General features: G+C 40.3%; 1 protein-coding gene across 4 annotated transcripts in view; it reads right to left on the bottom strand.

Annotated features, from left to right (window-relative positions):
* Positions 1-12,503, bottom strand: part of ppp2r3b (protein phosphatase 2, regulatory subunit B'', beta) — a 55,775-nt gene extending 43,272 nt beyond the window's left edge. The window contains exons 1-2 of one of the 4 annotated variants that reach the window (XM_024388665.2): positions 12,386-12,503; positions 7,681-8,072 (exon numbers count right to left, since the gene is read on the bottom strand). In XM_024388665.2, the coding sequence (XP_024244433.1) occupies positions 7,681-8,049 (369 nt within the window). In that variant the 5' untranslated portion in view covers positions 8,050-8,072; positions 12,386-12,503. The remainder of the gene's footprint in view (positions 1-7,680; positions 8,073-12,385) is intronic. The other 3 variants (XM_042306768.1, XM_024388663.2, XM_024388664.2) reach the window with 3 other exon arrangements.
* Positions 12,504-13,686: the final 1,183 nt, after the last annotated feature.

The following is a 13,686-nucleotide window of genomic DNA, read 5'->3' as shown; positions in this document are numbered from 1 at the left end:
GGTGAAAATCTGTCGTTCTGCCACTGAACGAGGCAGTTAACCCACCGTTCCTAGGCCGTCATTGAAAATAAGAATGTGTTCTTAACTGACTTGCCTAGTTAAATAAAGATTAAAGAAAAGGTGTAAAAAATATTTAAAAAATATTTAAAAATAATAATAATAATAATACCAAAATCGGCCAAATCGCTGTACGAAAATATCGATTTCCGATTGTTATGAAAACTTGAAATCGGCCCTAATTAATCGGCCATTCCGATTAATTGGTCGACCTCTACTACCAAGTGCGCTATTTTTCAGATGTTGCCCTACCGGAGTTTAACAGTAGATGAGTCACTGCTATTAGCTTCACGACTGACATTTGGACCAGCGATATCAGCCCCATGAGCATGCTGAGTCTGACAGCACAGTGGGTCGTTGAAGATTTCGTACTGAGAAGTCGTATTGCACGCTCATGAATGTGCTAGTTGTCATACTGCTGCTGCCATTGCAATGGCATTTGAGAACATGTTTTAAACATGAACACACTAGCTAGCTCCATTCAAACAACTGACTGGAGAAATAAGCTCCTCAACTGTGCCTGCAGCAGACGTGATACATTTAAACGCCTGCTCAACAAAACTGCCGAAAAGGTTGTGAACAAGCGATTCGGTGGCATTCTCGCTGAGCCTTTACTGTGTCGCCACCATGCTCGATGCTATCTACAAGGACCGCTACTTCGATGCAGGCAAGAAACAGGATTTGATGGAAACGGACACAGTGACAGTGCGTACCGAGGAAGACAGGCCACGCACAACGAGCTGAAACTTCACTGCTTGACATGTGTGATGAAATCCTGGTTGAGAATGAAACGACTGAACAAATGAATGAAACAGCACAGCAACTAAGTGAAAGAAATAGGTTTTGATTATGTTTTACTGGTAATGGGGACATACGTAAATGGCAACAAAATAACTTTTTGGTTAGTGTGGTGTGTATGTGCGTGTGTAACCTTTATTTAACCAGGCAAGCCAGTTAAGATCAAATTCTTATTTACAATGACGGCCTACCCCGGCCAAACCCGGACGACGCTGGGCCAATTGTGCTCCGCCCTATGGGACTACCAATTACGTCCGGATATGATGCAGCCTGGATTCGAACCAGGGACTGTAGTGACACTTCTTGCACTGAGGTGCAGTGCCTTAGACAGCTGTGTCCATTTCACATCGGTTACACCAGCCTAATCTCGGGAGTTGATAGGCTTGAAGTCATAAACAGTGCAATGCTTGAAGCATTGCGAAGAGCTGCTGGCGAAACGCACGAAAGTGCTGTTTGAATGAATGCTTACGAGCCTGCTGGTGCCTACCATCGCTCAGTCACACTGCTCTATCAAATCATAGACTTAATTATAACATAACACACAGAAATACGAGCCTTAGGTCCCCCTTTGCCAGGAAAAACGTCATGGTTAATGCACAGCAGCATATTTTTAAAAAGACCCCGAAATCCAATTTCCAAGATACAGCTAATGTTTAGGAATCCTGAAAATAAAACTGAATGTCTTACACTTAAACTGAGACATTATCCTAGCCTTGTCAGAATTGTTTCCAAAATGCTTGGTTGGGACCCATTGATGGGTAGTGGCTGATTCCTTTTGGGTTGCCACTTGAGGCTGGGTGCTGGCTAGAATTGTTCTAGCCTACGTGTGGCCGACTTCACGAGAAAGCGAGCAGGAGCAAGCTCCAAAGGCTTCAGAAGGGTCACAGTAAAACAGGTTCATTGACCACTCAAGTGTTTGTAGAAACTGAATATGGATTGTTCGAATGTAGCCTCGACAGCCCATTAAAAGAAGGCGAACACTGATCACGTCAAATCATTGAGACCTCAGGTCTAGTAGATATCTTGCCTTCTCTGAATCTCACTCTCCTCAGCAGAATATCTAAAGAATGATCGACCGCCATTTCCTCAGACAATTAACAGCATCTGTGTAGAGTTACTCTTCACTGAAATTACACAGAGGACAAATCTGCTGCCACTCTTGCCTGCACACCCAGGCTCAGTTCTGAGTAGTTAATGCAAGCACAAGGGAAACCAAGGCTATCTATATCAGTGTCTTGTGTGAAAGTTGAACCAGCTGTTCTGAGCAGCATCAGTATGACGTTAATTGCATTTTTAACTAATCCTTTGAAGAATGCATTTGTATTCTGGAATTCCTGTGGCTTGCTTAAAATAGAGCATTACTTGATACCCGATAGCAATCACTTTAATACGAAGTGACATTGTGGGCACATGCCTCTGACGTCAGGCCACAAAATACAGACTGTACAAAACAGTTGCTACTTGGAGGGAATGGGGCCGGGGACCAGTGAAGAGCTTGGGGGGGAAGAGAACGGACGTGGAAATCACCTTTTCACATCAGTCAAACCTCTTGACGTTTCACAGCAATACTTTTTCCATGGCAAAAATGAAAACACAAAGCAGACCAAACTCTTTGGTTCTTTAAAAATCTGCTGTAAAATAGTGTGCTATAGCTTGGAAAATAAATAAATGTGACTCAATGACAACATAATGTGTGTTTCCAACATTAGGGCTGTTTTCCGAAAGAAGTTAATCCGCTTCGTGTTTTGTTTCCTTGCCACAATACTAATGAGTATCGCGATATTGGTATCATCCGAGCCATAGCAGACACAGAGAGGGAGAGCCTATGACAAGCAATTCATTACCAACAGATGTCTCCCTTGAGAAAAGACCATTATCTGACTGAAATCCACAGATACGGAGGCTGAATGGTTCTGTTGCTTTTCTCTAATTTCTGCTAATTACTGTTGTGGCTAGAGACTCTAGGCCATTTAAACTGTCCCTTGTTGAATACTAAGAAAATATTGGTTTTGCTTTGACTGCACCCACTCTTTAGCTTTGAGAACCATGCCATGCTTGTGATTATCTGAATGAACGAGACATACAGACTTGTGCATTTGTTTTTAAGTCACTGTCCAGACTAGAGGTCGACCGATTATGATTTTTCAACGCCGACATCGATTATTGAAGGACCAAAAAAGACCGATACCGATTAAAATCGGCCAATTTTTTTGATGTATTTGTAATAATGACAATTACAACAATACTGAATGAACACTTATTTTAACTTAATATAATACGTCAATAAAAATCAATTTAGCCTCAAATAAATAATGAAATATGTTCAATTTGGTTTAAATAATGCAAAAACAAAGTGTTGGAGAAGAAAGTAAAAGTGCAATATGTGCCATGTAAGAAAGCTAACGTTTAAGTTCCTTGCTCAGACCATGAGAACATATGAAAGCTGGTGGTTCCTTTTAACATGAGTCTTAGTTATTATAGAAATTATAGGACTATTTCTCTCTATAAGATTGGTATTTCATATACCTTTGACTATTGGATGTTCTTATAGGCACTATAGTATTGCCAGTGTAACAGTATAGCTTCCATCCCTCTCCTCGCCGCTACCTGGGCTCGAACCAGGAACACATCGACAACAGCCACCCTCGAAGCAGCGTTACCCATGCAGGGCAAGGGGAACAACTACTCCAAGTCTCAGAGCGAGTGACGTTTGAAACGCTATTAGCGCGCACCCCGCTAACTAGCTAGCCATTTCACATCAGTTACACCAGCCTAATCTCGGGAGTTGATAGGCTTGAAGTCATAAACAGCTTGAAGCATTGCGAAGAGCTGCTGGCAAAACGCACGAAAGTGCTGTTTGAATGAATGCTTACGAGCCTGCTGGTGCCTACCATCGCATAGTCAGACTGCTGTATCAAATCATAGACTTAATTATACCATAACACACAGAAATACGAGCCTTAGGTCATTAATAAGGCAGAATCCGGAAACTATCATTTCGAAATCAAAACGTTTATTCTTTCAGTGAAATACGGAACCGTTCCGTATTTTATCTAACGGATGGCATCCCTAAGTCTAAATATTGCTGTTACATTGCACAACCTTCAATGTTATGTCATAATTACGTAACATTCTGACAAATTAGTTCACAATGAGCCAGGCGGCCCAAACTGTTGCATATACCCTGACTCTGCGTGCAATGAACGCAAGAGAAGTGACACAATTTCACCTGGTTAATATTGCCTGCTAACCTTTCTTTTAGCTAAATATGCAGGTTTAACAATATATACTTCTGTGTATTGATTTTAAGAAAGGCATTGGTGTTTATGGTTAGGTACACGTTGGAGCAACGACAGTCCTTTTTCGCGAATGCGCACCGCATCGATTATATGCAACGCAGGACACGCTAGATAAACTAGTAATATCATCAACCATGTGTAGTTATAACTAGTGATTATAATCGATTGATTGTTTTTTATAAGATATGTTTAATGCTAGCTAGCAACTTACCTTGGCTTCTTACTGCATTCGCGTAACAGGCAAGCAAAATTACTATTTTAAAAAATTTAAATAAAATGCAAATTCGGCGTCCAAAAATACAGATTTCCCATTGTTATGAAAACATGAAATCGGCCCTAATTAATCAGCCATTCCGATTAATCGGTCGACCACTAGTCCAGGCCCCAAGAAAGGATTTGGGACTGCTTCACAAACCATCATGGAATGTGGGACTTTGCTGATAGGATAGCTCTTAGTATCATAAAACAGACAAACTAACTAGGCCTAACACTTTTTAAAACAGCAAACTGGGATTACAAAAACAACAAAGCGGCCACACCGCCACTTGTTTTGGTAAACAGCTGAAGGATGGGGCTTGAGAAATGTAACCGCAGCTTAGCTATGGATGCAAGAACTGACTATCAATGAGTATGCACAGTAATAATTCAATATTAAAACTGATTATGACAGTTGGCAGACTATAGACTATTGCATAAACACCTTACACTGCTCATCTTAAATCGAAGTAAAAGGTCAAAATCTAAGTAAGCACACGCCGATTAAAAGACCTGGTTCTGCATAATCTTTAGAGATATTAGGACATGTAAACACCTGACATCGGCGTAACAGCTGTGTATTTGATCAGCGCATGTGCTAGCACCAGCCGAGCGAGCCGCTCTCTTTAGTGTGAGTGAAGTGAGTTCGGAACAATGTATGCGTCTAGAAGTACTTCATACACACATTTTACGTCTGAACTCAGAATCAAATATGCTTCAGAAAAATAACATGGCCGCTGTGGTAGAACGGTCATTTTGATTGCCAATTTTTATCAGAGTGGCAACAGGTAGCCTGATTTCAGATGTGTCCATGTTAACAGGATTATTAGGGAAATCGTTCTTGCAAAGCACGTAAACATTTTAATCAAACTATTCTACTAAATCTGACTATCCACAATAAATTGCATTGTTGTGTGCATGTAACCATACTCTCAAACCCTGTACCTGGAGAGCTAACCTCTGATTTGCAATCCAACCCCAGTTGTAACTAACCTGATTCAACCAGCTAATTATTTGAGTCGGGTGCGCTAGATTACGGTTGGAGGGAAAGCCTACAGGACGGTAGCTCTCCAGGAACAGAGTTGGAGAGCCATGGTCTATGATATGAAAAGGTTGGCTAGTTTTAAATATTTAGAAACTAGTGTTAGTTTAGTGTTAGATTGGTGTCACACTTTTGTCCCAGACCTAGCTAACACACCAGACTGGAAGGTTCTCTACAGCTCTGTTAGTGACCATCTGGTTCTTGGTCCCTGACCAAGGCCCTTCTCCCGACCAAGGCCCTTCTCTCCAGACTACGCAGTTTGGCTGGGCGGCCAGCTCTAGGAAGAGTCTAGGTGGTTCCAAACTTATTCCATTTAAGAATGATTGAGGCCACTGTGTTCTTGGGGACCTTCAAATGCTGCGGAATTTTTTTGTACCCTTCCCTAGATCTTTTCCTGCACACAATCCGGTCTCTGATCTCTATGGACAATTCCTTCAACCTCATGGCTTGGTTTTTGCTCTGACATGGACTGTCAACTGTGGGACCTTATATAGACAGGTGTGTGCCTTTCCAAATCACATCCAATCAATTGAATTTACCACAGGTGGACTCCAATCAAGTTGCAGAAACATCTCAAGGATGATCAATGGAAACAGGATGCACCTGAGCTCAATTTCAAGTCTCATACATGTAGCAAAGGGTCTGAATACTTATGTAAATACTTGTTTTTAAAAAAAATAGATTTGCAAACATTTCTAAAAACAAAACCTGTTTTCGCTTTGTCATTATGGGATAGTGTGTGTAGATTGCTGAGGAAATTGTTTTATTGAATCCATTTTAGAATAAGGCTGTAACGTAACAAAATGTGGAAAGGGGGCACTGTAGACACACCCTATGTTTGAATTAAATAAACTATATGTAGGCTATTTATCTTGTCTGATGTTTTAAGCACTGCAATTAAAAATGAAGACACAAATTACTAGAGAGAGCCAGTAGAGATCAACAGCCTCACCAGAAGAACAAAAACCTGTTCCCGACCCTCCTCCCGATGCTGCTGGCCTACTGTGATTATGCTGCTAAGCTCCTGAAGTTGCCTGTAATAGGCTGCACCAGCGGTCAGCAAACTTTTCCATTTGGATTGTCAAGTTATCGTCCCATTTCTGCTGATATGCATGCCAGTTATGAATTTCAGATGCACCTTTTCCTGGAAGAGTTTCATTTATAATAAAGTCTTCATATCGCAAAATCAATGTTACGTGGTTAATCAAAATTCTATCTAAATGAAACTGATAACTTTTTTATTTGTAACTTTATTGACAATATGTAAAAATAGCCTACTAAAAATATTGCAGCCCGCAGGTAGAAAATATAATGAAAAAAAGTAAATATCCTATAAATCACATTGGCTATGCACGGTCTGTCTGCAACGAACATGAAACATTGTATCAACTATTAACTTGGTCTGGCCCAAAGCTCCTGCTAGCAAACTTGCAATATTGTATAAAATATTCTAGGCCCTCAGAGTTTCCAGTGCCAGTGAGCTCTGGACTGACAGACACAGCTGTAGGCTGTTTGCACAAGGGATAAGAAGTAATCAGGTAGGCCTATTTAATGACATTTCCACCAGATCAGAGCATGACATTTTTTTCCCCTTTCATGCTGAGTGTTTATCAAAAAGGATTGAGCTGGAAAGATTTGTCAAAATGGGCTACATTGAGTAGTTAATATAATGGATGTAAAATTGATGTTTATTTGATGCTTGAGGCAAATAAAAAAATTACTTTGAGAAGCTACACAGTGATGGTGAGTTAAGGCAATCAGAAATAGTATCAGATCCTCAGATGGGCACATTTGTAGGCCTACATTTGCACACAGGCCAGGTAGTCTAGGCCTACTTCTATGCATAATCAGGTGCGTGTCCTTAAGATTGACAGAAACGCTCCAAAAATATACATTTAAAAAAGACTCATAGCAAAAGGTCTGAATACTTATATAAATAAGGTATGTTTTTTTATTTTTAATACATTTTCAAACATTTCTAAAAACCTGTTTTCGCTTTGTCGTTATGGGTTAGTGTGTAGATCGATGAGCATTTTTTAAAGCAATTTTAGAATAAGTCTGTCAACAATAAGAAAAAGTGGAAAAAATAAGTCTGAATACTTTCCCGAATGCACTGTATATTGGCTACACCCATCCAATGATGTCAGATCAAAGATACATTTCTAGGGGTAGAGGTTAGGATGATGAATTGGGACTGAGATAAATGAGTCTAATGAGCAGCAGCCTTACCTTTTTAGTGCTGACAGACCTCCGTAGCGCCCTCCCATTGGGTCCCACAACTCTGGCATTACCACTGCTCCCAGAGGGTAGTGTGTGTGTAGAGGGGGGGCTGGAAGGCGCACCGAGGGGTGCAGAAGACCTCTCCGTCAGAATTCTCTTGGACGCCACATTGTTGTTCTCATTGAAGGTCATCGACCTTTTGTCCTTAGTGTCCCCAAGCCCCAGGTCAATGCTCTGTCCACTCTTGATCAGGCCGAGGTAGTCTTTGAGTATCGTCTGGGTCGTTGGCTCACTCAACCAGTTGAGGAAGAGCTCATCCACTTTCATTTTAAGCACCGGTTGCAGGACTTGTGGCGATGGCATGTTGTTAACCTCCATCTACTACTTTGACACCACAGCACCTGTCAATGGGGAAATCAAATAGAGAATATGGGCTGGGCAGCTACGTAGCTGGCTAGCTAGATCCCTTCAGATATACCAGTGGGCAGTTTATCACATTAGAGACATTTAGGAATGGGTGGTCAGTAATAAACTGGCCCTGAACATCTCTAAAACTACGAGCATTGTATTTGGTACAAATCATTCCCTAAGCTCTAGAAATCAGCTGAATCTGGTAACGAATGGTGTGTGTGGCTGTTGAACAAGTTGAGGAGACAATTACTTGGTGTTACCTTACATTGTAAACTGTCATGGTCAAAACATATAGAGTCAATGGTTGTAAAGATGGGGAGAGGTCTATCCATAATAAAGAGATGCTCTGCTTTTTTGACACCATACTCCAAAAAGCAAGTCCTACAGGCTCTAGTTTTGTCTTATCTTGATTATTGTCCAGCCATGTGTCCAAGTGCTACAAAGAAAGACCTAGTTACGCTGAGGCTGGCCCAGGACAGAGCGGCACATCTTGCTCTTCATTGTAATAAGAGGGCTAATATTAATACTATGCATGTCAGTTACTCTTGACTAAGAGTTGAGGAGAGACTGACTGCATCACATCCTTTTATAAGAAACATGAATGTGTTCAATTCTAAATGGTTTGCATTGTCAACTTACACACAGCTCTGACACACACACTTACCCCACCAGACATGCCACAAGCCCCCCCACACACACAGTCCCCAAATTCAGAACAAATTCAAGAAAGTGTACAGTATTATATGGAGCCAGTATTGCATGGAACTCCCATCTCATATTGCTCAAATGAACAGCAGATCTGGTTTTAAAAAATGTTTTACTTTTTTTTTTTTTTAACAGGTAAAGCAACATCTCACGGCACAACGCCTCTCCCCTATTTGACCTAGATATTTTGGGTGTATGTATTGATATGTAGCCTGCATGCATTTTTTAAATGCATGTAGTTCTGTCCTTGTTTATTATTGTTCTGTATTATGTCATGTTTTATGTTTTGTGTGGACCCCAGGAAGAGTGGCTGCTGCTTTCGCAACAGCTAATGTGGATCCTAATAAAATACCAAATAGACAGTAGAAGCAGAATTGATCATTAGGCCTATACAGTGAGCACAGAATTTACAATTTAAAAAAAAATCAGATTCAATCACTAACTAGCTAGCAAATTCTAGCTACCTACTCCATATGGTTGGCATTGCTGGCAACTACATCTAGCTGGGTAATTCTTACTAGGTGGTGCCTTTTGGAACTCATAACTTTTGGGGGGAAAAGTATATATTCTTTAAAAATGTAGTATTCCATCAGCAAAAGGACATGTTTGACTTTCAGAAAAGCATAGTGAATAACAAGAGAATTTAGTCAACATTTTCACATGTTTAGTTGACCCCTTCTATCTCTACAAGTTACCACAAAAATATGCAATGATGATGGTTTTATTGCAGATGGCAAGGCCAGTACAGGTGCATCAAAGATGGGACCGAGAGATTGAAAAACAACTTCTATCTCAAGGCCATCAGAATGTTAAATAGCCATCACTAGCACATTATAGAGGCTGCTGACCTATATACATAGACTTGGAATCACTGCCCCCTTTAATAATGGAACACTAGTCACTTTAATAATGTTTACATATTTTGCATTACTCATCTCATATGTATATACTGTATTCTATACTATTCTACTGTATCTAAATCGATGCCGCTCTGACACTGCTCAGCCCAATATTTATATATTCTTAATTCCATTCCTTTAGATTTGTCTATTGTTGTGAAATTGTTAGATATTACTGTTAGATATTACTGCACTGTTAGAGCTAGAACCACAAGAATTTTGCTACAGCCGCAATAACATCTGCTAAACACGTGTATGTGACAAATAACATTTTATTTGTTACAGATTCTAGTTTTGGAAACAGAAAACTGAATGAGCTCAAATGATGAGAAAATGAGCAGAATGTTGGCCAAAAATCCATCTCTCTCTTATCTCCTCCCACTACCGGCCACAAGGCTTCCTCTCATCCCGAGTGGCGCAGCGTTCTAAGAGGCGTCACTGCAGTACCTAGTTCGAATCCAGGATGAATCACATCCGGCCATGATCAGGAGTCCCATAGGGCGGCGCACAATTGGCCCAGCGTCGTCCGGGTTTGGCCAGGATAGGCCGTCATTGTAAATAAGAATTTGTTCTTTAACTGACTTGCCTTGTTAAATAAAGTTTTAATATATTTTTTAAAAAGATCATATTTGATAGTTAGTGGAAACACCAACCGGATGCTTCACATTTATACATCCAATTAAATATCTAGCTATTTTTTCCATCTGTGGCAAAATAGTACTTGAAGAGGGTTTTAACTTCTATATCAAACATATTTATAGAAAAATGTGCCTTACAGTGGAGAGAAACAGACTAACCTAATGAAACATTGAAAAATAGTTACAACCGAGTGTTTACATATTTATTTAGCTTTCCACTGCAATTACACAGAACTATGTTGTGTGCAATTGCAGGCTATTCTTTAGATGCTGCAATAAGTCTCTCTTTTTTTTCAACTTTATTTTATGTGGTGTCGGACCTCCAGTGCGCTCACAATAGTAGCGGCTTAAATCGTGGAGTTGTTTAAATAGTCTATGGATACTAACGTTAATGCGTTAGCTAGCCAATTCAGACGCTACCTTAACATGCTGACCAGACCAGACACGTCAAATGCGCGAGCATCGCAAAATACATTTAGAAATCCATGTTATTCGATTATTGCACCCACACTGCTCGCGAGTGTCTGCGCTGCCAAGGGCTAAAATAGAACTCCTTTCTACTTCTGATGCAGATCGCACTGAAAGTCCTGCCTCTCCCATCTCCTCATTGGTTTATAGAGGCAGGTACCCACGTGGGTGATTGAAAGAAGAACTGTTTTGCCGGTCATTGTGGTAATACTATGAAAGTTGAGATGCCGATCACCATATAAGTTCAAAGATGAAAAAGCCTGGAAGGAGGAGAGATGACTAGAAACGATTCAGTTGGCCATTTTATGTGTGGATTAATTGTCGGAGTAGAGGACCTTGTGCATTTCAAGTAAAATAACTCAATGTTTATATTCCAGGACAAATTAATTAGCAACAACAATCTAGCTAAATAGAACAAATTAGCTAGCAAGTGCAAGCTAACTAGCTAAATTGCCATACATGTTTAATGCTTTTCGACCTGTCCCCAAATTAATGTAATTAGTTCAGAGTTTGTTTTGATATTTTAACATGCATGTCGTGATCGTGCTTGGTGTAGGGGGACCAAATACATTTATGCACAATAGCGCACGATGGCACACGCGTGCAGCCGGTTTGGGTTCCGTGTTAGCGCCTTGGCGATAGTATCTTCCGGCAAACGCATTAACGTTAGCCAGATGTTTCGTTAAAGCCCCTGAGGGGAGGACAGCTCATAATAATGTCTGTAACAGAGTAAATTGAATCGAGTAAAACACGAGTTTGACGTATTAAATACCATTACACCAATTCCGCTCCAGCCATTGCCACAAGCCGGTCCTTCCAAATGTAGGTGCCACCAACCTCCCGTGGTGTACAATAAGTACATTTTGCATTTGTACAATTATTTTAATGTGATTTGAAAGTAGATGACATTATGTTCCTAGAACCGTATTGTAAATGAGAATTGATTCACATTTAGTATTTAGCTGCCAGAGCCAATTTGCCTCTGAACAGAATATGTAGCTAAGGTTCTTGGGTAACGTTAGGCTCCGTTAGTCCATTATTGGGCTAGTGCGGTAGCTAGAAAGCTTGTTAGCTCTCATCATTCGTGTATCAGACAGTGAGCTACATTGGAAAGGAAAACCAAAAAGGTATCTAATGTTTGGAAACTGCAAGAAAGCAAGCTAACAAACGCCAGCCTTCAACAGTAGTAGTTAGATAAATTATCCGTTACCTTTTGCACGAACCCTGTCAAGATTAATGTTACTACGGTAACGTTAGCTAATTTGCTAACTGCAACAACTAGCTATGTCTCGCAAATCATTATCACAGCAATTAGCTAATTTATCCAGCAGTTAAATAGCTAGACAGTTGCATCAGCCATTTCCTAACACTGAAAAGCAACATAAATAACAAGCTACTTAACGTTAAAATTAAAACAAATAACGTTATAGCTACAACAGCAGCTAACTGTTAGTTACTGCTTCTGTCGTGACACAAACTGCTACGCTAATTGGAGCAATGCAAGCAAAATACCACTAGCTACGATGAAGGCATTGAAAATAAATATATGTAGCGAGCTACCATATACAAGTAGATTCACATTGGAAAGATTACCTGTATGTTATTATAGTCAGGATACAAATTGTAGAGAAGCGTTCATTTCACCGGGGTTTACTTTGAATTCCAGATCTCGTTCCCTACCTAGGTAACCAGGAAGAGCAAACAACGCGGGAACTTTCTGACAACAAGAACGTGACTTAATTAACCCTATCAGTCCTGAGACCCCATCAGAAGTCGGCTTTTCATTCATCTATCCAGACCGTATATTTAGCCTCACAATGAAGCGTTTTCTTTTCAGGACAACCAGAGGTACAAGTAGAACACAAAACAATTAATGAGTTTCCTAAGTGTTATTGCCACATGTCCAGTGCTTTACTTGGACTGAAGTAGATTCAGGTGCTCATTTTGGATTTATATTTAGGTGCAGGAGCAAATGTAAATAAATAAAAGTAAGGTTGGCCACAGCAAAAACCTGATAAAGATACATTTATATGAATGCTCAGTGGGAAATTATTATCCAACTAGTCAGTGACAACTGTGTGGAGTTTGTGACAAGAACTCCGTACCTTCTAACAACTCTTGTGTAGAACAAAACATGTTCAGTCCCTGAGTCTCAGCTTTTCATAGATAGCTTTTAATAGTTTCTAGCTCAAACCATTCGGACTCTAAATACATTTTTGTAAAGAGACCCTTTTGGGATCTGCCCTTGTCTCACAAAATCCACTCTAGTTCAGTCCCCAGTTAATTAACAAATCAAATCAAGTTGTATTAGTCATATGCACCGAATACAACAGGTGTAGACCTTACAGTGAAATGCATACTTCCGAGCCCCTAACCAACAATGCCGTTAAAAAATATATAGATAAGAATAAGAAATAAAAGTAATTAATGAGCAGCAGTAAAAGTAATTAAAAAGCCGTTGTAAAATAGTGAGACTATATACAGGGGGATACCGGTACAGAGTCAATGTTCGGGGGCACTGGTTAGTTGAGGTAATATGTACATGTAGGTACAATTATTAAAGTGACAATACACAGATGATAACAACAGAGAGTATCAGCAGTATACAAGGGGGGATGGGGGCAATGCAAATTGTCTGGGTAGCAATTTGATTAGATGTTCAGCAGTCTTATGGCTTGGGGGTGGAAGCTTTTTAGAAGCCTCTTGGACATAGACTTGGCGCTCCGGTAACACTTGTCTTGTGTTAGCAGAGAGAATAGTCTATGACTAGGAGTCTTTGACAATTTTTAGGGCTTTCCTCTGACACCGCCTGGTATAGAGGTCCTGGATGGCAGGAAGCTTGGCCCCAGTGATGTACTGGGCCGTACGCACTAACCTTTGCAGTGCCTTGCGGT

This window comes from Oncorhynchus tshawytscha, linkage group LG26 (genome assembly GCF_018296145.1).
Source record: "Oncorhynchus tshawytscha isolate Ot180627B linkage group LG26, Otsh_v2.0, whole genome shotgun sequence".
Taxonomy (NCBI): Eukaryota; Metazoa; Chordata; class Actinopteri; order Salmoniformes; family Salmonidae; genus Oncorhynchus; species Oncorhynchus tshawytscha.
The sequence above is the reverse complement of the archived record's forward strand: the minus strand, read 5'-3'. Positions and strand labels throughout refer to the sequence as shown.